The sequence below is a fragment of the Dipodomys ordii genome, unplaced genomic scaffold (assembly GCF_000151885.1).
Source record: "Dipodomys ordii isolate 6190 unplaced genomic scaffold, Dord_2.0 Scaffold181, whole genome shotgun sequence".
Classification (NCBI taxonomy): domain Eukaryota; kingdom Metazoa; phylum Chordata; class Mammalia; order Rodentia; family Heteromyidae; genus Dipodomys; species Dipodomys ordii.
The window spans coordinates 1110730-1132159 of NW_012267397.1; the positions used below are offsets into that span (position 1 = coordinate 1110730).

Sequence of the window (21430 nt, forward strand, 5' to 3'; positions counted from 1 at the left end):
TGCTGTCCCTACATTCTTCAGCTCAAGGCGAGCACTCTACCGCTTGAGCCACAGCACCACTTCCAGTTTTCTAGTGGTTTATTGGAGATAAGAGTTTCATGGACTTTTCAGCCCAGGCTGGCTTTGAAAGGTGATCCTCAGATCTCAGCCTGCTGAGTAGCTAGGATTATAGGCATGAGCCACTGGTGCCCGACTTCCATGAGATTCTTATCTCCAATTAACCACCAGAAAAAAAATCTGGAAGTGGCACTGTGGCAAGTGGTAGAGCACTAGCCTTGAGCTGAAGAGCCTGGGCCCAGAGTTCAAGCCCCACAACCAACAAAAAAAAAAAAAAAGGTTTCTGGAAGAGCTAGGGGTGTGGCTCACTAGTAGAGCACATGCTCAGCAAGCTTGAGACCTTGGCTTTGAGTCCAAAAACAGAAAAACCAAACTTAGGACTGTTTCAAAATTACCATCAGACTTTGCTGCAGAGCTGAGTTCAGAGTCCCTGACAGTGCACAATGCCTGGCTCTGGACCTCACTGGCCTGGCACAGAGCACTCTAGGCCACTGCAGGCCTTGTGGGAAGAACAGGACAGGCAGCTTAAGGACTGGGCTCTAGTGACAGCCACTGATGATTCATCTGGACACCAAGTGTTGGATTCCAACACCTGAAATCACATCCAGGCTCTGAGAACTGGGCTCTGGATCCCCCAAGTCAAGATCTGGGCAGAGACCACAGGCTTCTGAGCTCTAGGCCAAGGGTACTGGGCTCAATGGCAGTCATATGCCTGGTGTCACTTGCTGCTCAGGGTGGGGCCAGTAATGAGGATCTGCCCAGTGCCCAGTTGTTTTGTAACAGCTGTTAGACTAGCCTAGAGGAGAAACTTAAGGAGCTGGGAATGGGGTGGGGAATGAAGAGGTCAGTGGGGAGGGCAAAGCTACTTGGAAAGTCAGATCATCTTGGCCCCAGGCCCTTAGAGAAGAGCATGGTTAGAGCTTCAGGCTTCTCACAGGCAGAGAAGAGGGCCCCTCTTAATCACAGCAAGATGGGTGGGTGGGGAGAATGGAGACCCAGTAGACCTCTCGTCTTTACACCCTCCCCTTTAGCTTGCCTTCTTGCCTTGCTCCCAGGCCAATGTAGTTGGAGCTGTTAGTGTGGGTAAGGAGATAAGTATGCCAAAAACATGTCTGTGTCTTAGAACACACAAAGATCCTGCCAGAGCAGATGGCCAGATCAAGAATAAGAAATGGAGAGTGTAAGGTAAACAGAGAGAGGAACAGCACCAAAGAGATGAAAGGGAGGAGCAGGGCAGAGATGAAATGAGCCCCAGAAGGCCCATGAGGAAGATGGGTGCTCTGTGGTGGAGAGAAGTCAAGAGATACAGGGCAAGTAGCCCTTTGCTTTATCTCTTTCCAGATTCCAAGTTGTCTGTTTCTCCACACTACTTCCCGGTCCCAGGCCTTCTCACCTCAACATTATCAACTTTTGGGCAGAATAATTCTTGGAATAGGGGTTGGGGGAGTTGTTCTGTGCATTGTAGAATGCTTAGAAACATCCATAGCCAGCTAGGCACCCGTGACTCACGCCTGTAATCCTAGCTACTTGGGATGCTGAGATCTGAGGATCACAGTTCAAAGCCAGCCCAGGCAGGAAAGTCCGTGAGACTCTTTTTTTTTTTTTTTTGGGTCCGTCATGGGGCCTGAACTCTGGGCCTGGACACTGTCCCTCAGCTCTTCAGCTCAAGGCTAGTGCTCTACCACTTAAGCCACAGCGCCACTTCCAGCTTTTTTTTCTTTTTGCTTATGTGGTGCTGAGGAATCGAACCCAGGGCCTCAGGCATGCAAGGCAACGCTCTACCACTGAGCCACCTTCCCAGCCCCTCTGTGAGACTCTTATCTCTAATAAACTACCAGAAAACCGGAAGTGGCACCTTGGGTCAAGTGATAAAGCACTTAAGCTGAAAAGCTCAAGGACAGCATCTAGGCTCAGAGTTCAAGCCACATGACCAACAAAAAGAAAAAGAAACATCCATAGCTCCTATTCACTGAAGCAGGTGGTGCTGCTTTTGTGTCAATCAACAGTCTGAAAGTATAATCAGATGCTCCCCTGAGAAGGGATTGAATCTGACTGAGAACCTTTCCCATTTCCCAGGTAGATTTCCATTCCATGATTTTGTGTGTGTGTGTGTGTGTGTGTGTAGGCGTGCACGCACACACCTGGAAGTTACTCCTTAGCTTTTTATTTGTCTGGGTTTTCTGGTGGTTAATTGTAGACAAGAGTCTCATGGGCTTTGCCTTTGAACCACATCAGATTTCAGCCTTCTGAGTAGCTAGGATAACAGGTGTGAGCCACCAGCACCAGGCCACTTAGCTTTTTTGCTCAAGGCTAGTACTCTACCAATTGAGCCACAGCTCTGTTTTCAGCTTTTTAAAACCAAGTTTTTATTTGTTTTCTTTTGGTTTTTTGGGTCCGGTCATGGGGCCTGAACTCTGGGCCTAGGCACTGTCCCTCAGCTCTTCAGCTCAAGGCTAGCACTCTACCACTTGAGCCACAGTGCTGCTTCCGGCTTTTTTCTTTTTGCTTATGTGGTGCTGAGGAATCGAACCCAGGGCCTCAAGGATGCAAGGCAAGCGCTCTACCACTGAGCCACCTTCCCAGCCCCTAAAACCAAGTTTTTAAAAGTGTTATTATAAAGGTGATGTGCAAAGAGGTTACAGTTATGTAAGTTGGGTAAAGATTATGTTTCTTTTTGGAAAATGTCACCCCTTCCCTCATTCGCTCCCATATTTTTTCTCCTGTTTCTACCCACACGTTGACAAATTGTTCATTTTAAACGTAGTGTCTAGTTTAGGAACACTGCTACATTTGTTTACCCCACTTCCAGCTTTTTGCTGGTTAGTTGGAGATAAGAGTCTCATGGACTTTCCCCTCTGGGCTGGTTTCAAACTGTGATGCTCAGATCTCAGCCTCCTGAGGAGCTAGGATGACAGAAGTGAGCCACCAGCATCTGGCTTTGATTCCCATTTTTGACAAGAAGCAACTCTGGTGTCTGGTGATTCCTAATCTGCCCTGGTGCATAGGCTCCTCCCTGAAGCAAGGCTGAACTGCCTTCATTCACAAGATTTGCTGAGAGTGAAGAGGTGCACCAGCCAGGGTGCACCAGCCAGGGGTGCACCAGAGGTGCACTGGAGAACCAGGTCCCTGCCCTCAGGAGGCCTCTATTCTTTGGGGGTGTCCGGTCGTGGGACCTGAACTCTGGGCCTGGGTGCTGTCCCTCAGTTCTTCAGCTCAAGGCTAGCGGCTCTACCACTTGAGCCACAGCGCCACTTCCGGCTTTTTTTTCTTTTTGCTTATGTGGTGCTGAGGAATCGAACCCAGGGCCTCAGGCATGCAAGGCAAGCGCTCTACCACTGAGCCACCTTCCCAGCCCCAGGAGGCCTCTACTCTTATTCCATCCAGAAGATATCACAGTTGTATTTTGGGACAGAGGAGCCCTCAAGTATGTGTGGACAAAGTTCTTACAGCAAGTATGCTTTTTATTTCATAGAATAAAATTAGATGTAAGAATAGAATTAGAGGTAAGAAATATCCCACTGGGCTGGGAAGGTAGCTCAATGGTAGAGTGCTTGTCTTGCATGCATGAGGCCCTGGGTTCGATTCCTCAGCACATAAGCACACCACATAAGCAGAAAAAGCCAGAAGTGGTGCTGTGGCTCACGTGGTAGAGTGCGAGCCTTAAGCTGAAGAGGTAAGGGACAGCACTCAGGCCCAAAGTTCAGGCCCCATGACCGACAAGAAAAAAAGAAGAAGAAGAAGACGAAGAAGAAGACGAAGAAGAAGACGAAGACGAAGACGAAGACGAAGACGAAGACGAAGAAGAAGAAGAAGAAGAAGAAGAAGAAGAAGAAGAAGAAGAAGAAGAAGAAGAAGAAGAAGGAAGGAAGGGAGGAAAGAAAGATCCTACTTAGTTACATCTCTAAATTTGTATCATCTGCTCCAAAACAGTCTTCCAGTCTGGCTCTTGGGAGATTCAGTAACAAATCCAGTCACAGTCAGACTTCTAGAACCATCTATCCCGTGATATGCTAATATATGGTTGCAACTTGGGAAGTATACTTGCCATTTACTGGTGTAAATATTCCCACTGTGATCATTTTTTCCTTCCTTTCTTCTATCAGAACTAGGATTTGAACTCAGGGCCTCATGCTTGCTATATAGATACTCTGCCACTTGAGCCATGCTTCCTAGACCCACTATGGTCAAATGCAAGCAACCAACCTGAAAGGTGGAACTGAGAAGAGGTGAACACACCACTATGTAGTGCTTCTAGCATCCAGATGTAGATAAGCTCAGAAGTGCTGAGAAGCTGGGTGTGGTGGCCTACATGACAATCCCAATACTCAGAGGATGGTGAGATCAAGGCCATCCTGGACTACAAAGTGAGACTATCTCAACAACAAAACAATAACAACACTGATCACAGAAAAATGTAGGGTGTTGTGGAGCATCCATGAATATCTCAGCACTCAGGAGACAGAGGCAGGAGGATTATTTGAGCCTGGAAATTTACGACCAGTCTAGGCATTAAGAAAGACTCCAAGCCAGGCGCTGGTGGCTCACGCCTGTAATCCTAGCTACTCAGGAGGCTGAGATCTGAAGATCGCGGTTCAAAGCCAGCCCGGGCAGGAGAGACCGTGAGACTCCTATCTCCAATAAACCACCAGAAAACCGGAAGTGGCGCTGTAGCTCAAGTGGTAGAGCGCTCGCCTTGAGCTGAAGAGCTGAGGGACAGCGCCCAGGCCCAGAGTTCAAGTCCCATGACCGACAAAAAAAAAAAAAAGAAAGACTCCAGCTCAAAATCAAACAAGAGCAAACAAAAACAAAAATAGCAAAATGCAATGAAATAACTAGGAAGGGACAAACTTTGAGTTATTACCCTTGCATATTCTACATTTAATTATGTTTATAATTCTGAATTATAATTTGTTTACAGGCTTTGTTATCAGATCTAAGTTCATATTCCAACCTCCATTACCTTTTTTCTTTTTTTTTTTTTACCATTCTGGGGACCAAATCTGGGACCTCATGCTTACTAGACAAGCGCTCTACCACTGAACTACATCTCTAAGCTCTCTTAACTCCTTTAGCTGTGTGCATTTAGACAAGTGACTTTTCTTCTTTGTACCTACTTTCTCTTGCTGAAATAGGACAATTGCCACATAACCTCCAGGCACTCACTCAGCATCTCAAAAGACTGGGAGTTTACTCAGCTTAGACCATTTAGAGTAGGACTCTGATCCTCAACCAGCTCCATCCTCCAGGGTCTGCTTGGTTTAGTCCAGCCTCTTGCTATGACTCCTAAGACAATCACTATTTTTTTTTGGGGGGAGCGGGTAGGGGTGGGTCATAGGGTTTAAACTTTGTGCCTGGGTGCTTTCCCTGACCTCTTTTGCTCAAGGCTAGCGCTCTACCACTTTGAGCCACAGCACCACTCCCAGTTTTCAGGTGATTAACTGGAGATAAGAATCTCATGCACTTTCCTGCCTGGGATGGTTTTGAACCATGATCCTCAGATCTCAGCCTCCTGAGTAGCTAGGATTAGAGCTGAGCTGGGCACTGGTAGCTCATGCCTATAAATCTTGGTAACTGAGATCTGAGATCTGAAGATCAAGGTTGAAAGCCAACTTGGGAAGGAAAGTCCTTGAGCCTTTTTTTTTTTTTTGGTCAGTTGTGGGACTTGAACTCTGGGCCTGGGTACTGTCCCTCAGCTCTTCAGCTCAAGGCTAGCGTTGTACCACTTGATGTTAATTGGAGATAAGAGTCTCACAGGCTTTCTTGCCCAGGCTAGCTTTGAACCCTGATCCTCAGAGATCTCAGAAATGGAGCTGTAGCTCAAGTAGGATAGTGTTAGCCTTGAGCAAAAATAAGCCAAAGACAGTGCCCAGGCCCTGAGTTCAAGTCTCAGTATCAGGCGTGCAAGTGCATAAGCATGCACACGCGTGAGCGAGTGCACACACACACACACACACTCACAACAAAGGCAGAGTTGAAGCTACAAAAGGAAAGATTCTGGCTAAAGTTCAAGAAAGACCTTCTGAGTAAAAAAGCTAAGGGTTATGGGGGGGGAGATTAGAAGGGATGGGAAGGGGAAACAAAGGAGGAGGCAACAATGCTTGATAAGAAATGTACTCATGGGCTGGGAAGGTGGCTCAGTGGTAGAGCGCTTGCCTTGCATGCATGAGGCCCTGGGTTCGATTCCTCAGCACCACATAAGCAAAAAGAAAAAAAAGCCGGAAGTGGCGCTGTAGCTCAAGTGGTAGAGTGCTAGCCTTGAGCTGAAGAGCTGAGGGACAGCGCCCAGGCCCAGAGTTCAGGCCCCACGACCGGACCCCTCCCCCAAAAAAGAAATGTACTCATTACCTTGCCCATGTAATTGTAACCCCTCTGTACAGTATTTTCACAATAATAATAAAAAAAAAGCTAAGGGATCATGCCCAGGTCCAAAATTAAAGACCCAGTACTGGCACACAAATATATATATATACATACACACACACACACATATATAAATACTTTCTAGGCTACCTGAAGGGAAAAGGAACAGCAGGAACTGTAAGTCAGAATTAGTAGTTTCCCCTGCAGGCTGCCCAGAAGACCAGTTATGGCTGACCTGCCTCATCCACACTCAGATATAACCTCCTGTTATCTGAAAGAGTCAATAGCTGAGTTGTCTGAATAGCTGAGTTGCCTGGCCTACTTTACACACAGGGTCAGAGAGGAAAAGTCACTTGCCTAAGGCACACAAGCTAAACAATTAATCAAGGCTAGAATATGAATCCAAGTGGAAAATCAAAACCTGTGTTCTTTGTGCTGTGGGACCCTATTTTGTATTCTCATCTGACTTCAATCTACCTTTATAACCTCTCCACACTGCAGCCTTACAACCTTCCCAAGAAGGAGAGCAAGCATGAATTTGTTGACCATCTTCAAAACAATCTGTACATTCTTGCTGTCCAGAAATAGGAATATCTTAAAGCTTTCTGGACATTTTATAAGTTAACATAAAGGATTTCTCAGCCTTGGCACTCTATCTTGAATAGGATTAAAGTTTTGTTTTGTTTGCCAGTCTTGGGTCATGAACTCTCAGCCTGGACACATCTTCTTTTGCTCAATGCTAACATTCTACCATGTGAGCTACAGCACTAGCTTTTTCTGTGGTTAATTGGAGATGTCTCACAGACTTTCCTTTTTAGTCTGGCTTTCAACTGTGACCCTCAGAGCTCAGCCTCCTGAGTAGCAGATGACAGGAGTGAGCTATTAGCACCAGGGTTACTGTTGGTTTTGAGGGAGGGACTGTTCTGTGCCTTTTAGGTTGGTCAGCAGGGTCCCTGGCCTCTACCCACTAGATGTCAGTAGTACAATCCCTTGGGATGTTGTGACACCAAAAATGTCTGCAACTGCTGCCAAATGTCCTCTGGGGGACAAAATTTCCCCTAGTTGAGAAACACTGAATGAAACCAAAGGGGAAAAATCAAACACAGAAAACCTGCTGGAGGCATGTTTTTTCCCATCCTATGCCTGGACCTTGTGATCTTCCTATTTCATGCTTCCCAAAGTATCTGGGATGATAGATGCATGCCACCATGTTCCCCTTAAAATGGAGGTTTGTGAATTATTTTTGCCAAGTCTGGCCTGGAAATGTGATCCTCCCAATCAGCCTCCTGTATAGCTGGATGACAGATGTACTCCACCATGCCTAGCTATTATTTGAGATGGAGGTCTTGTGAACCTTTTTGCTCAGGCTGGCTTCAAGTCCCAGTCATCCTGATCTCTGTCTGCCTCCTTTCTTCCTTCCCTGCTTCCCTCCCTCGTTCCCTTCCTCCTTCCCTCTCTCTGTCTTTCTTTTTCTCTTTCTTTGGTTCTCTCTCTTAGGCTTGGACTCAGGATCTAGGAACTGCCTTTATCTATTTTGCTCAAGGTGCTCTACTACTTGAGCCACACCTTCATTCCAACTTTTTGCTAGTTAATTGGAGATAAGAGTGTCTCAGATTTGTCTGCCTGGGGTAACTCTGAAAGAAGTTCCTCAGATTTCAGCCTCCTGAGAAGCTAGGGTTACTACTAGTAAGGGACCTAAGATATTGGTTATTATGTCTTATAAAAGACCTTAAAAGAGGGCTGGGAGATGGCTCAGTGGTAGAGTGCTTGCCTTGCATGCATGAGGCCCTGGGTTCAATTCCTCAGCACCACATAAGCAAAAAGAAAAAAGCTGGAAGTGGCGCTGTGGCTCAAGTGGTAGAGCGCTAGCCTTGAGCTGAAGAGCTGAGGGACAGTGCCCAGGCCCAGAGTTCAGGCCCCACAACCAGACCCCCCCCCCCAAAAAAAAAGTGATAAGGTCACTGGGAACCAGCGGCTCATGCCTGTAATCCTAGCTACTTTGGAGGCTGAGATCTGAGCATCACAGTTCAAAGCCAGCCTGGGCAGGAAAGTCTGTGAGACTCTTACCTCCAATTAACCACCAGAAAACCAGTAGTGGTGCTGTGGTTCAAGTGTAGAGCAATTACCTTGAGCTGAAGAACTCAGGGATAGTGCCTGGGCCCACTGTTAAAGCCCCATGACAGACAAAAAAAGAAAAAAAAGTGATAAAGTCTTCTTGCCCTTGACAGCTCAAAACCTAGTAAATAATACTCACATATAAACAATTATGCAATTAACTTGGTAATCCTGTGTTGGGAGGAAAGGAGAGTTCAATTTCTGACAGGCTGAGATACATATAGCAAATCAGAGTATTTTAAGATGTAAGTACGGGGCTGGGAATGCAGCTTAGTGGTAGAGTGCTTGCCTAGCATGCATGAAGCCCTGGGTTCGATTCCTCAGTACTACATAAACAGAAAAGGCTAGAAGTGCCACTGTAGCAAAAGAAGCTCAGGGACAGTGCCCAGGCCTAGGACTGGGGGAAAAAAAATGTAGTTAAGGGAGTGAAATGCTTCGGCGACAGATGTAAAATCCACCTCAGTATAGGAGAAGCTGAATAACAAGGAGAAGAGGGTGGACACTGGACCCTTCTTGGCCAGAGAAGGGGCTGAGGCTGATTACAAGGTAAGAAGAGATCCAAGATAGAGTATTTCAAAACCAAGAACTTTGAGCCACAGCGTCACTTCTGGTTTTCTGAGTGGTTTATTGGAGATAAGAGTCTCACAGCCTTTCCTGCCCAGGCTGGCTTTGAACCCTGATCCTAAGATCTCAGCCTCCTGAGTAGCTAGGATTACAAGTGCTAGCCACAGGTGCCAGGCTCTATCTTTTCTTTTGTCAGTCCTAGGGCTTGAACTCAGAGCCTTGGCAATGTCCCTGAGCTTCATTTGTTCAAGGCTAGCACTCTACCACTTGAGCTACAGCGCCACTTCCTGTTTATGTGGTACTGAGGAATTGAACCCAGGGCTTCATGCATGCTAGGCAAGCACTCTATCACTAGCCACATTCCCAGTCCCTGTTTCTGTATTTTCTTTTTTCTTTTTATTGTGAGAATACTGTACAGAGGAGTTACAATTACATGGGCAAGAACTGTTTCTGTATTTTCTATCCATTATTTTGCAGGAGGCATGGCAGAAAGTACATACCTAGAAAATCTGTAAATGGAAAATTAGATGTAATCAGAATGTCTCAACAAGCAGTATACATTATGCTGCCACCAGGAAGTGCTCCAAGAAGGAAGAGGGCTGGAGGTGTGGCTTAAGTGGTAGAACTCATCATAATTTCAATCCTAAGAAATGAGAGAAAACAAATAGAGGAAGAATAAAGCTGGGCCCTAGCGGCTCACATCTGTAATCCTACTTACTCTGGAGGCTGAGGTCTGAGGATCATAGTTTGAAGCCAGCTGGGGCAGGAAAGTCCGTGACATTCTTATCTTTAATAAACTACTCAGAAAAAGCTGGAAAGTGGTGATGTGGCTTAAATGGTAGAGCACTAGCCTTGAGCTGAAGAACTGAGGGACAATGCCCAGGCCCAGAGTTCAAACTCCATGACAAAAACAAAACAAAACAAAAAATCCAGCCAGGCACTGGTGGCTCACGCCTATAATCCTAGCTACTCAGGAGGCCGAGATCTGAGGATCATGGTTCAAAGCCAGCCTGGATAGGAAAGTCCGCGAGACTCTTTTTTTTTTGGGTCCGGTTGTGGGGCCTGAACTCTGGGCCTGGGCGCTGTCCCTCAGCTCTTCAGCTCAAGGCTAGCACTCTACCACTTGAGCCTCAGTACCACTTCCGGCTTTTATCTTTTTGCTTATGTGGTGCTGAGGAATCGAACCCAAGTCCTTAGGCATGCAAGGCAAGCGCTCTACCACTGAGCCACCTTCCCAGCCCCTCCTTGAGACTTTTATCTCCAATAAACCACCAGAAAAACTGGAAGTGGTGCTGTAGCTCAAGTGGTAGAGCGCTCGCCTTGAGCTGAAGAGCTGAGGGATAGCTCTCAGGCCCAGAGTTCAAGCCCTATGACCAACCAAAAAAACCCCAAAGCAATGCAAAACCAAAAATATATGGACTTGGTCTACATTGTACTAATGGGGGGCAAAAATCCATCAAGATTCTTCTCTTTTCTTGGCCGAGCGCCAGTGACTCTCACCTGTAATCCTAGCTACTCAGGAGGCTGAGATCTGAGGATGGCAGTTCAAAACCAGCCTGGGCAGGAAAGTCCGTGAGACTCTTATCTCCAATAAACCACTAGAAAACTGGAAATGGTGCTGTGGCTCAAGTGGTAGAGATCTCACCTTGAGCTGAAGAGTGCAGGGACATCTCCCAAGCCCAAAGTTCAAGCCCCATGACTGACAAAAAAAGGTTCATCTCTTTTCTAATGGGAAAGACAAAAACATAGGCCCTGCTAATTACAGTGTTTCTTACATAGCTAGGGGTATGTGTATGTGTGTGTTAATTGGAGAATCAAAACTAATGGACTTTCTTGCTTACGCTGGCTTTGAACTGAGTTCCTTTTTTTTTTTTTTTTGGGTCTGGTCGTGGGGCCTGAACTCTGGGCCTGGGCGCTGTTCCTCAGCTCTTCAGCTCAAGGCTAACACTCTACCACTTGAACCACAGCGCCACTTCCGGCTTTTTTCTTTTTGCTTATGTAGTGCTGAGGAATTGAACCCAGGGCCTCAGGCATGCAAGACAAGTGCTCTACCACTAAGCCACCTTCCCAGCCCCGAACTGAGTTCCTTGTATCTAGCATTACTAGCCTGAAACATGGTCCTCCTGGCTCCTTGCTTTTTTTTATTCCTCTATTGATGGACACTGGGAATGTTTCCATGTTTGCATTACTGTAACAACACTGCTGTGAGCACGTGTTAAGAATCCTTAGTTCTGGGCTGGGAAGGTGGCTCAGTGGTAGAGCGCTTGCCTTGCATGCCTGAGGCCCTGGGTTCCATTCCAGCACCACATAAGCAAAAAGAAAAAAGCCGGAAGTGGCGCTGTGGCTCAAGTGGTAGAGCGCTAACCTTGAGCTGAAGAGCTGAAGGACAGCACTCAGGCCCAGAGTTCAGGCCCCATGACGGGACCAAAAAAAAAAAAAAAAAAAAAAGAAAAAGAAAAAAAAAAAAAAAAAGAATCCTTAGTTCTCAGTTCCCTTGGACATACATCCTGAAGCTGAATTATTGGATCCAATGCTAATTCTATTTTAATTTATGGAGGTATTTTATTGTATTTACCACAGCAGCTGCATCATCTTACAATTTATATTCCCACCAGCAAAGCACAATGCTTCTAATTGCTCCACATCCTTGAAAACATTTGTTTTATTTTTGGGAGCCATACTAATGGGTGTGAAAAGGCATCTCATTGTGTGTGTGTTTGTGTGTGTTTTCTTTTTTTTTTTTTGCCAGTGATGGGGCCTGAACTCAGTCTGGGCGCTGTCCCTCAGCTATTCAGCTCAAGGCTAGCGCTCTACCACTGGAGCCATAGCACCACTTCCAGCTTTTTCTGTTTATTTGGTGCTGAGGAATTGAACCCAGGGCCTCATGCATGCAAGGCAAGCACTGTACCACTAAGCCACCTTCCCAGCCCCTGTGTGTGTGTGTTTTCTGCCGGTGTGGGGGCTTGAACTCAGAGCCTGGGTGCTGTCTCTGAACTCTTTGCTCAAAGCTAGCCTCTATTACCTTGAGCCACAGCTCCACTTATGGTTTTCTGATGGTTAACTGCAGATAGGAGTCCCTCAGACTTTCCTACCCAAGCTGCTTTGAACCACGATCCTCAGATGTTAGGATTACAGGCCTGAAAAATCAGCACCTGGCTTTTTTTTTTTTTTTTTAATTTCTTTTGTGTCCTGGGCTTTGAATTTAGGGCCTAGGCACTGTCCTTGAATTGTTTTCCTCAGGGCTAGTTAGCATTCTATCATTTGAGCCACTTCCGGTTTTCTGGTGGGTTAATTGGGAGGAGATGAGTCTGACTTTGCTGCAGGGGCTGGCTCTGAACCACCGTCCTTAGAGCTCAGTCCCCCTGAGTAGGTAGGATTACAGGGATGAGCCACCAGCACCCGGCTGGAGTCTTATTTTTGTGAGACAGAAAGGGAGATGATTTGCTTAAGGTCACAAAGGAAGGAGTGGCAGGTCGGAATACGAAAACTAGGGTAACCCGATTCCCAGTGACTTTTCGACGACATAGGCAGGCCAACAAGTAGGTGGACCGCGGGCCCTCCTTGAAAGCTGGTTCCAAAATGGTGGGGGCAGTGGCGTCAGCGACGCCCCCACCGCTTCCGTCCACCTACCTCTCACTTCCCTTGGCCACCCAGGCGGAGGGGGAGGGGAACGGAACGCCGTGACCCACGTGATTGCCGACAGTGCAGCGCGTGACGCAAAGCGGCGGGCCCAACGTTTGCTTTGCCTTGTGGGAAATGTAGTTTAAGAGCCCAGCAAGTAGACGGGGATTGGTAGTTTTCGGACTACGTTTCCCAGGAGGCAGCTGGGGCGTCGCCGCCATCGCCATCGTCCGAGAGCGGGGACTTGGTGCGCGCTGTCGGGCGGGGGCGAGGTTCGGGCCGGTTGTGCCGTTGCGAGGCTGCTGCTTCGGTCGCTACGGTGGGCCCAGGTGAGTGAAGGCCTCGAATGGGAGTTAGGACCCCTCAACCGGTTCGAGTTGTTTCATCTTTTGTGTTTTCTAGGTAGCGGCTGGGCCCGAAGAAGGCCTGGCGCGGAGCTGCTCCCCCGCGCTTCCCACCCGGGCCTCTTCGGAGCGGGCCCTGCTCGCTCGGGCTCCTCCCCCTCCCCGCCCTTCAGGGCTTCCCTGTGCTCCGGCCTAGCCCTCGAGGCTCTGGCCGCCTTTTCTCCGAGTAGCGCGTCCGCGTCTTTATTATTATTATTACTTGCCGTCTGTCGGAGAGAGGTTTCCACAAGCCTGTTCTCTGCCTTCCCTTATTCGTAGGAAGCCCATTATTTGTATGTTCGTCTTTTCCCGGGACTCTTGCGTGCCCTTCCCCCTACGGAGACTCCATCGGTCTGGTTCTGTCTTCCTGGGCTCAAGTGGCTGGCACTGTGCAAATACTAATTATCGCCTTCCCCCCTCCCCCTTTGTGGCCCAAACAGGCATAATCCAAATTTACCTTACCGGAAAAAGTTCTTTTTTTTTTTTTTTTTTTGACGAGGGTGGTTGCATTCCAGTGGTAATCGGCGTGTGCCCTGCTTCTCTGAAGCATGTGTGTCTCAGCACCTAAGCAACTTTTATCTTTTATTTTCTCTGCTCTTCTAAATCTAACCGGTAGAGCGTGACGACGGAAGCGCGGAGCAACGCTGCGGCCCAGAAGTTGGAAGCCATCAGTGGGAGTAGTGTGTACGGGGAGGCTGTTAATTGGATTGAAGGGAAAGCCTCCGAGTGTGGTTGGGCCTGGCCGGGCAGAGCCAGTGAAACTTCTGGTGGCAGTTTTTATAATAGTCGGCTTGGGTTCAACTGATTTTTACCGTTTTTTGATTTTAGATTGAACCTTCTCTTCCAGGTAACTCCAGTTTTATTCCCAAAATACCAGTGAATAACACTGGCTATTTTATCGAGTTATTGTGAAGACTTAAGACTTAAAACCGAAGACTAGCCATTTACTAACTAAATCTTGTATAGGGTTTCTAAACGTTATTCCCTAGAGGAGAGGCATGTGTAATTACCATAATTTTTCTTCCCTTTCAGATGATCTTCCTTGTTTTGTTTGTGAAAATGCTGTCTGTTGTAGTCTGTCCTGTCCCCCAGTTAACCTGATTGTGTATATTATAAAGGTCGGTTAAAAATACAAAATTGCTGATGCCTTGAGAAACTTAACGGATGAAACCAAACTTAGATTGTTCTTTGTTGGGAGATGTATTTTGTGAGCTAGTATTAGTACTCTAGCTGTATCAAAAACTAATTGTAGTGTAGCCATTAGGCTCGATTGCATTTTGTAAAAGCTGTTTGGAGATTCTGTTGGAAACATTTTTTGAAAGCCTTTATGTTCAGTATGTTTTTCAGTATTTTTATATTTACTTTTTTCAATCCTTTTAGCACCAATAAACAATCTCCAATTACAGAGATTGGTGTTTACGGGGTGCCTAAGTACAGTTCAGTTTTAGTGGTGGTGTAGTAACAGTTTTTTTAGTATATGTCATTTGAATAAAGCTACTTTTGAGATGGGTTTAGTTAGTGAAACAGTGGATATAGGCCTGGGGTTGTAGTACAGTGCTTGTTTAGCATGTCCAAGAGATAACATCCTCAGTAGGGGGGGAAAAAAAAGCTTGGCACGGCCTGTGAGAATCTCTAATAAATTACTCAGAAAGAGCCAGTAGTGGCACTGTGGCTCAAGTGATAGAGCTCTAGCCTTGAGTACAAAGCTCGGATACAGTGCCCAGACCCTGAGTTCAAGCCCCAAGGCTGTCAACCATAACAAACAAAAAAATTATGGATTAGGGCTGGGAAGGTGGCTCAGTGGTAGAGCGCTTGCCTTGCATGCCTGAGGCCCTGGGTTCGATTCCTCAGCACCACATAAGCAAAAAGAAAAAAGCCTGAAGTGGCTCAAGTGGTAGAGCGCTAGCCTTGAGCTGAAGAACTGAGGACAGTGCCCAGGCTCAAGAGTTCAGGCCCCACGACCGGATCCAAAAAAACAAAACAAAAAAACCAAAATTATGAATTATAAAAGGTTGTTTTGTATTGATAAAGGAAGCTTGGAATATGTCCGAGGTGACATAGAAGTAGGGAAGTTTTAGTCTGATTGGGAGAATGCAGACATAAAATTTATTTTAGGATGGACAGTTCTAACTACTAAAGAGTCTTAGGACTCTAGTTGGGAATAGTGACATCCTGAATTGAAGGAACTGTGGTTAATGCTATTAATCTAGATTGTGGATGATTTCATTCTTTATTATTATTTTTTAAACCAGTATATAAGATAAATTAACTTTTTGATTCAGTGATTCAACAAATTCTGTGCTTGGCCCTGTCAGTAAACTGGGTCTTTTCTCTTTGGGAACTTACAAGGTTGTAGGAGAGGGCACAAAAAGTAGGCAAATAAATTTACAAATTGAGAAAAGTAGTATGGAGGTATTGAGCAGGGGACATTGAAAAAGGGAAGATCTAACAGTTCAGAGAAATGCTTTTTGGGGAAAGTCAGAAATCAATTTTGTAGGGCATTAAAGAGAGGGAGAGCCGGGTGCTGGTGGCTCATACCTGTAATCTTAGCTACTCAGGAGGCTGAGATCTGAGGATTGTGGTTCAAAGCCAGCCTGGGCTGGAAAGGCCTTGAGACTCTTACCTCCAGTAAACAACCAGGAAACCAGAAGTTGCGCTGTGGCTCAAGTTGTAGAGTGCTCGCCTTGAGCTGAAGAGCTGAGAGTTCAAGCCCAGGACTGACTAAAAAAAGAGAGAGAAAGAGAGGGAGTACCACGGTGAAGGAAGTTGCAGGTTCCCAAACTGGAATGGACAGAGTTGTAGTGTTTTTATAACTGAAAGAATGCTAGGTGTAAGAGTGTGACAAAATGAGGACATTGTTTAATGATGGCTTAAAGAGGCTGTTTGGACATCCCAGTGGGCAGAAAAAGGTTTTTTTTTTTCTTCTGATAAAAACAGATGAGGGAAGATTTGTGGCTTAGTGTGGGGAGAGTTATTTGTTTACTTTTGCTGGGTTTAAATTCAGGGCCTCATGATTGCTTGGCTGGCATTCTACCACTTGTGCCACATTTCTACTCTAGCTTTTTGTGGGTTGGTTTGGAGATGTGGTCCCTTCTAAAGTAGCAAGGATTATAGATGTGTGCTACTGATTCCTGGATTTTTTTTTTTTTTTTGATCCGGGCTTGAACTCTGGCTTGGGCACTGTCTCTGTGCGCTTCAACTCAAGGTGAACGCTCTGCCACTTGAGCCACAGTGCTACTTCCAGTTTTCTAGTGGTTTATTGGAGATAAGAGTCTCACGGACTTTCCTGCCTGGGCTGGCTTTCAACCTCAATCCTCAGATCTCAGCCTCCTGAGTAGCTAGGATTTCAGGCATGAGCCACGGGCGCCCAGCTAGATTCCTGGATTTTTGATGGATGATGTGTCTAAGATCACTTTTGCAGAGGTAGAAACTGAACTGTGTTTAACCTTCAGGACTAGCACAAAAATAAATACTTGAGAAATTTAGTATAAAATTTTGCATTCCAGTGCTGGGAAGTTGGCTCAGTGGTAGAGTGCTTTCCTCACATGCATGAGGTTCTGGGTTCGATTCCTCAGTACCACATAAGCAGAAAAAGCTGGAAGTGGCGCTGTGGCTCAGCTGTAGCTCAAGTGGTAGAGCACTCGCCTTGAGTTAAAAATTATACCCCAAGTAAAATGGTAACCCTTGTACAACTAAAGATAGCTAAAAGAAAAAAAGCTTTAAAAAAAAGCATGAGACCCTGAGTTCCAGCCCAGTACATGCACACACAAAGAAACAACACAACAAAAGCAATTTTAGGCCAGGTGTTGATGGCTCACACTTGTAATCCTAGCTACTCAGAAGGCTGAAATCTGAAGAATTGCACACACAGTCCTGGAACTTGAATTCATTGTCTGTGTACTGACCCTCTTTTTTTTTGGGGGGGGTGTCAGTCATGGGGGCCTGGGTGCTGTCCCTTCAGCTCAAGGCTAGCACTCTACCACTTGAGCCACAGTGTCACTTCTGGCTTTTTATGCTTATGTGGTGCTGAGGAATCAAACCCAGGGCCTCATGCATGTGAGGCAATCACTCTAACACTGAGCCAACTTCCCAATCCTGACCCTCAGTTTTTTTGCTCAACGCTAGCGCTTTGCCACTTGAGCCACACATCCATGTCTGGCTCTTTTAAATTTTTTTTGGGTGTCTAATTGGTAATAATAGACTCATAGACTTTTCCTGTCCAGGTGAGCTTTGTACTGTGAATCTTAGATCTCTCAGTTTTCAGAGTAACTAGAATTTATAGGCATGAGTTACCAGCCTCCAAGTTGGCTTCTTTGCTTTTAATATGCTGGTACTGGGGCTAGAACCCTTGGCCTTATACTTTGCCTGACTTTTCCCCTCACAACTAGCTACTCTCCCACTTGAACTACACCTCCAGTTCCCATTTTTGCTTTTTTTTTTTTTTGGTCCGTTGTGGGGTTTGAACTCAGCCTGGGTACTTATCTGAGCTTTTTTTTTTTTTTTTTTTTGTCAGTAGTGGGTCTTAAACTCTGGGCCTGGGCACTGTCCCTCAGCTCTTCAGCACAAGGCTAGCACTCTACCACTGAGCCACAGCGCAACTTCCGGTTTTTTGAGTGGTTTTTTTTTTTGGAGATAAAGAGTCTCACGGCATTTCCTGTCAGTGCTGGCTTTGAACCATGATCCTCAGATCTCATCCTGAGTAGGATTACAGGTGTGAGCCACTGGCACCCAGCTTGAGAAAGGTTTCTAATGATTCCATCAAATTTGTTTTTGTGTCTTAATATTACATCACTTTTTTTTTTTTTTGCCAGTCTTGGGGCTTGTTTCCAAACTAAAGAAAAGGAAGGATATTTAAAAAGCAGCATCTTTCTGAAGACTGGTCTGATGATTGTCTATGCCTTTTTTAGCTGGCATATGTGCAGTGTCCTCATTTTGTTCTGCCTGTTTTGTAGCTTCTGGAACGTTCTAACTGCATAGCTTGGCATGTCTTAGAAGATAAAAGGTCTAGGAAGGGGAAGTTGCTAGCTAGATTTCTAATTATAAAGCTTTTGAGTTGGTACCAGTGACTTGTGCCTGTAATCCTAGCTATTTGGGAGGCTGAGATATGAGTATTGTGGTTCAAAACTGGCCCTGGGCTGAAAAATCTCAGAGACTCTATTTCCCTTTAACCAGCACAATGCTGGAATTGGAGGCGAAGCTCATGTGGTAGTGCCAGCTGTGAATAAAAAAGCCAAGCAAAAGCATGGACCCTGAGTTCCAGGAGCATTCTCTTCCCTCCCCTAAAAAAAGACTTCTAGCTCATGCAGTGACACATAAGAACCAGGATTGTTGTTACTAATTAAAAATTTTTATATAATGTGTAGATCATTGCCTTAATTTAGGATTGTTAATTTTTTTTCCCCAGTCCTGGGGCTTGAACTCAGAGCCTGGGCACTGTCTCTGAGCCTCTTCATGCTCAAAGCTAGCACTCTACCACTTGAGCCACAGTGCTACTTAGGGCTTTTTCTGAGTAGTATATTGGAGGTAAGGGTCTCATATACTTTTCTGTTCCAGCTGGCTTTGAACTGTAATCCTCAAATCTCAGCCTTCTGAGTAGTTAGGATTATAAGAGTAAACCACCAGCACCTGGCCTAAAATTGCTTTTGTTGTGTTGTTTCTTTGTGTGTGCATGTACTAGGCTGGAACTCAGGACCTCATGCTCTTTTTTTGGGGGGGGGTCCAGTTGTGGGCCCTGAACTCTGGGCCTGGACGCTGTCCCTCAGCTCTTCAGCTCAAGGCTAGTGCTCTACCACTTGAGCCACAGTGCCACTTCAGGCTTTTTTCTTTTTGCTTATATGGTGCTGAGGAATCGAACCCAGGGTCTCAAGCATGCAAGGCAAGGGCTCTACAACTGAGCCACCTTCCCAGCCACCCCTCTCCCCCAGCTTTTTTTCTTTTAGTTATCTTTAGTTGTACAAGGGTTACCATTTTACTTTGGAGTATAATTTTTAACATACATTTTTTTTTTTTGCGTCCTGTCATGGGGCCTGAACTCTGGGCCTGGCCGCTGTCCCTGAGCTCTTCAGCTCAAGGCTAGCGCTCTACCACTTGAGCCACAGCGCCATCCAGCTTTTTTCTTTTTGCTTATGTGGTGCTGAGGAATCGAACCCAGGGCCTCATGCACGCAAGGCAAGCGCTCTACCACTGAGCCACCTTCCCAGCCCCTTAACATAAATTTTTGTTTTAATTAATTTATTTTTTGGGTCTGGTCGTGGGGCCTGAACTCTGAGCCTGGGCGCTGTACTTCAGCTCAAGGCTGTCGCTCTACCATTTGAGCCATAGCACCACTTCCGGCTTTTTTCTTTTTTCTTATGTGGTGCTGAGGAATCAAACCCAGGGCCTCGAGCATGCAAGGCAAGTGCTCTACCACTGAGCCACCTTCCCAGCCCTAAATTTTTGTTTTAAGCATAGTGAAATAATCATTTACAAAGCAGCACATTGTATATAAATAGTTTTTTTTGGGTGGTCATGGGGCTTGAACTCTGGGCCTGAGCACTGTCCCTCAGCTTTTCAGCTCAAGGCGAGCACTGTACCACTTGAGTTACAGCGCCACTTCCAGTTTTCTGGTGGTTTATTGGAGATAAGAGTTTCATGGACTTTTCTGTCCAGGCTGGCTTTCAACCGTGATCCTCAGATCTCAGCCTCCTGAGTAGTAGCTAGGATTACAGGAGTGAGCCATCACCGCCCGGCCTATATTCTTTTTTTTTTTTGTCGGTCATAGGGCTTAAATTCTGCCTGGGCTCTGTCCCTCATCTCTTCAGCTCCAGGCTTGTACTCTACCACTTGAGGATAACAGGTGTGAGCTACCGGTGGCCCAGTAGCATTATGTATTCTTCAGGTTCAGTACTCTCTCCCTTCCCCCCTCTTCCTTACTGCAGTCTTCAGAAGTCATTTGCAAAAATCTAAGTTAATGCCAGGTGTGATTGTGCATTTCTGTAATCCTAGTATTTGAGGGTCTGAGGCAAGACTATTATAAATTGATGGCCGGTCTGGAGCTACATGGCCAAGACCTTACCTAAAAAAAACAAAAAAATTATTTATAAATTCAAATGATAATGAATTAAGGAGTTACAACTGATTAATAATTACTATATGTTAAATATTTAATTGTCACAGAAAATAATACCAGTCCTTTTTGCTTCTAGAGAGGAACTAAGGAAGTCTAAAGGTAGTCCCAGCTCTGTTGTTCATCATTATGCTTGTTTGGGGGTGTGGTGAGGTGTGTGTGTCCATTATGGGGCTTGAACTCAGGGCCAGGGTCCTGTCCATGAGCTCTTTTACTCAAGGCTAGTGCTCTACCATTTTGAGCCACAGCGCTACTTCATCTGGTTAATTTAATTTAATTTATTTTTTGTTGGTCCTGGGGCTTGAACTCCGCGCTTGGGTGCTGTCCCTTAGCTCTTCAGCTCAAGACAAGCGCTCTACTGCTTGAGCCACAACGCCACTTCCAGTTTCCTGGTGGTTAATTGAGATTAGAGTCTCACAGACTTTCCTGCCCAGGGTGGCTTTGAACTGTGATCCTCAGATCTCAGTTTCCTGTGTTGCTAGGATTGCAAGTGTAAGCCACTGACATTTGGTTTATTATGCATTTTTCATGTTTATTTATCAAAAAAGCATTTATTATATAGATGTGCATTAAAAGTACAAAGAATACAGTTAGTACCTATGTACTAGCTGTAAATTTAATGAAGCACTGTTAACATAAGTAAATCTAAACTAGTTCTATTTTTCTCAACCTTGTTGTGATTTTGGTGTTTATGATTCCAGCACTTGATTTCTAGACTTCTATTAAAAATGTGGGTGGGCACCCTAGGCTCAAGCCCATAAACCTAGATACTCAAAAAGCTTAGATCGGAAGGTCTCTGTTCAAAGCCAGACCAGACCCAAAAGTCCATAAAACTTTTATCTCTAATTAACAGTCAAAAAGCCTACAGTGACATGTGTAGCTCAAGTGGTACCACTGAAGGTGCCAGACTTTAACAAAAGCCAAGTGAGAGTTCAAAACCTCCAGTCCAAGCTCTGGTACTGACTGACACTCATATAACACAACAAAGTGCATATTCCTTTTCTGATTTTCTGGTGGTTAATTGGAAATAAGATTACAGTTGTGGGCTGGGAAGTTGGCTCAGTGGTAGAGTGCTTGCCTTGCTTGCATGAGGCCTTGGGTTTGATTCCTCAGCACCACATAAGCAGAAAAATCTGGAAGTGGCGCTATGGTTCAGGTCATAGAGCGCCCACCTTGAGCTGAAGAGCTGAGGGACAGTGCCCAGAGTTCAAGCCCCACGACCAAT

The 21430-nt window shown here is 45.8% G+C and overlaps 2 protein-coding genes across 3 annotated transcripts in view; both read left to right on the forward strand.

The window, feature by feature from the left end:
* Positions 1–13291, forward strand: part of Map7d1 (MAP7 domain containing 1) — a 51736-nt gene extending 38445 nt beyond the window's left edge. The window contains exons 9-11 of the mRNA XM_013034054.1: positions 12751–12831; positions 12914–13046; positions 13258–13291. Coding sequence (XP_012889508.1) covers positions 12751–12831; positions 12914–13046; positions 13258–13291 — 248 coding nt within the window. The remainder of the gene's footprint in view (positions 1–12750; positions 12832–12913; positions 13047–13257) is intronic.
* Thrap3 (thyroid hormone receptor associated protein 3) overlaps positions 12962–21430 on the forward strand; it is a 60207-nt gene continuing 51738 nt past the window's right edge. For both annotated transcript variants that reach the window (XM_013034075.1, XM_013034076.1), the window contains exon 1: positions 12962–13046. The gene's annotated coding sequence lies outside the window, so the exon portion shown is untranslated. The remainder of the gene's footprint in view (positions 13047–21430) is intronic.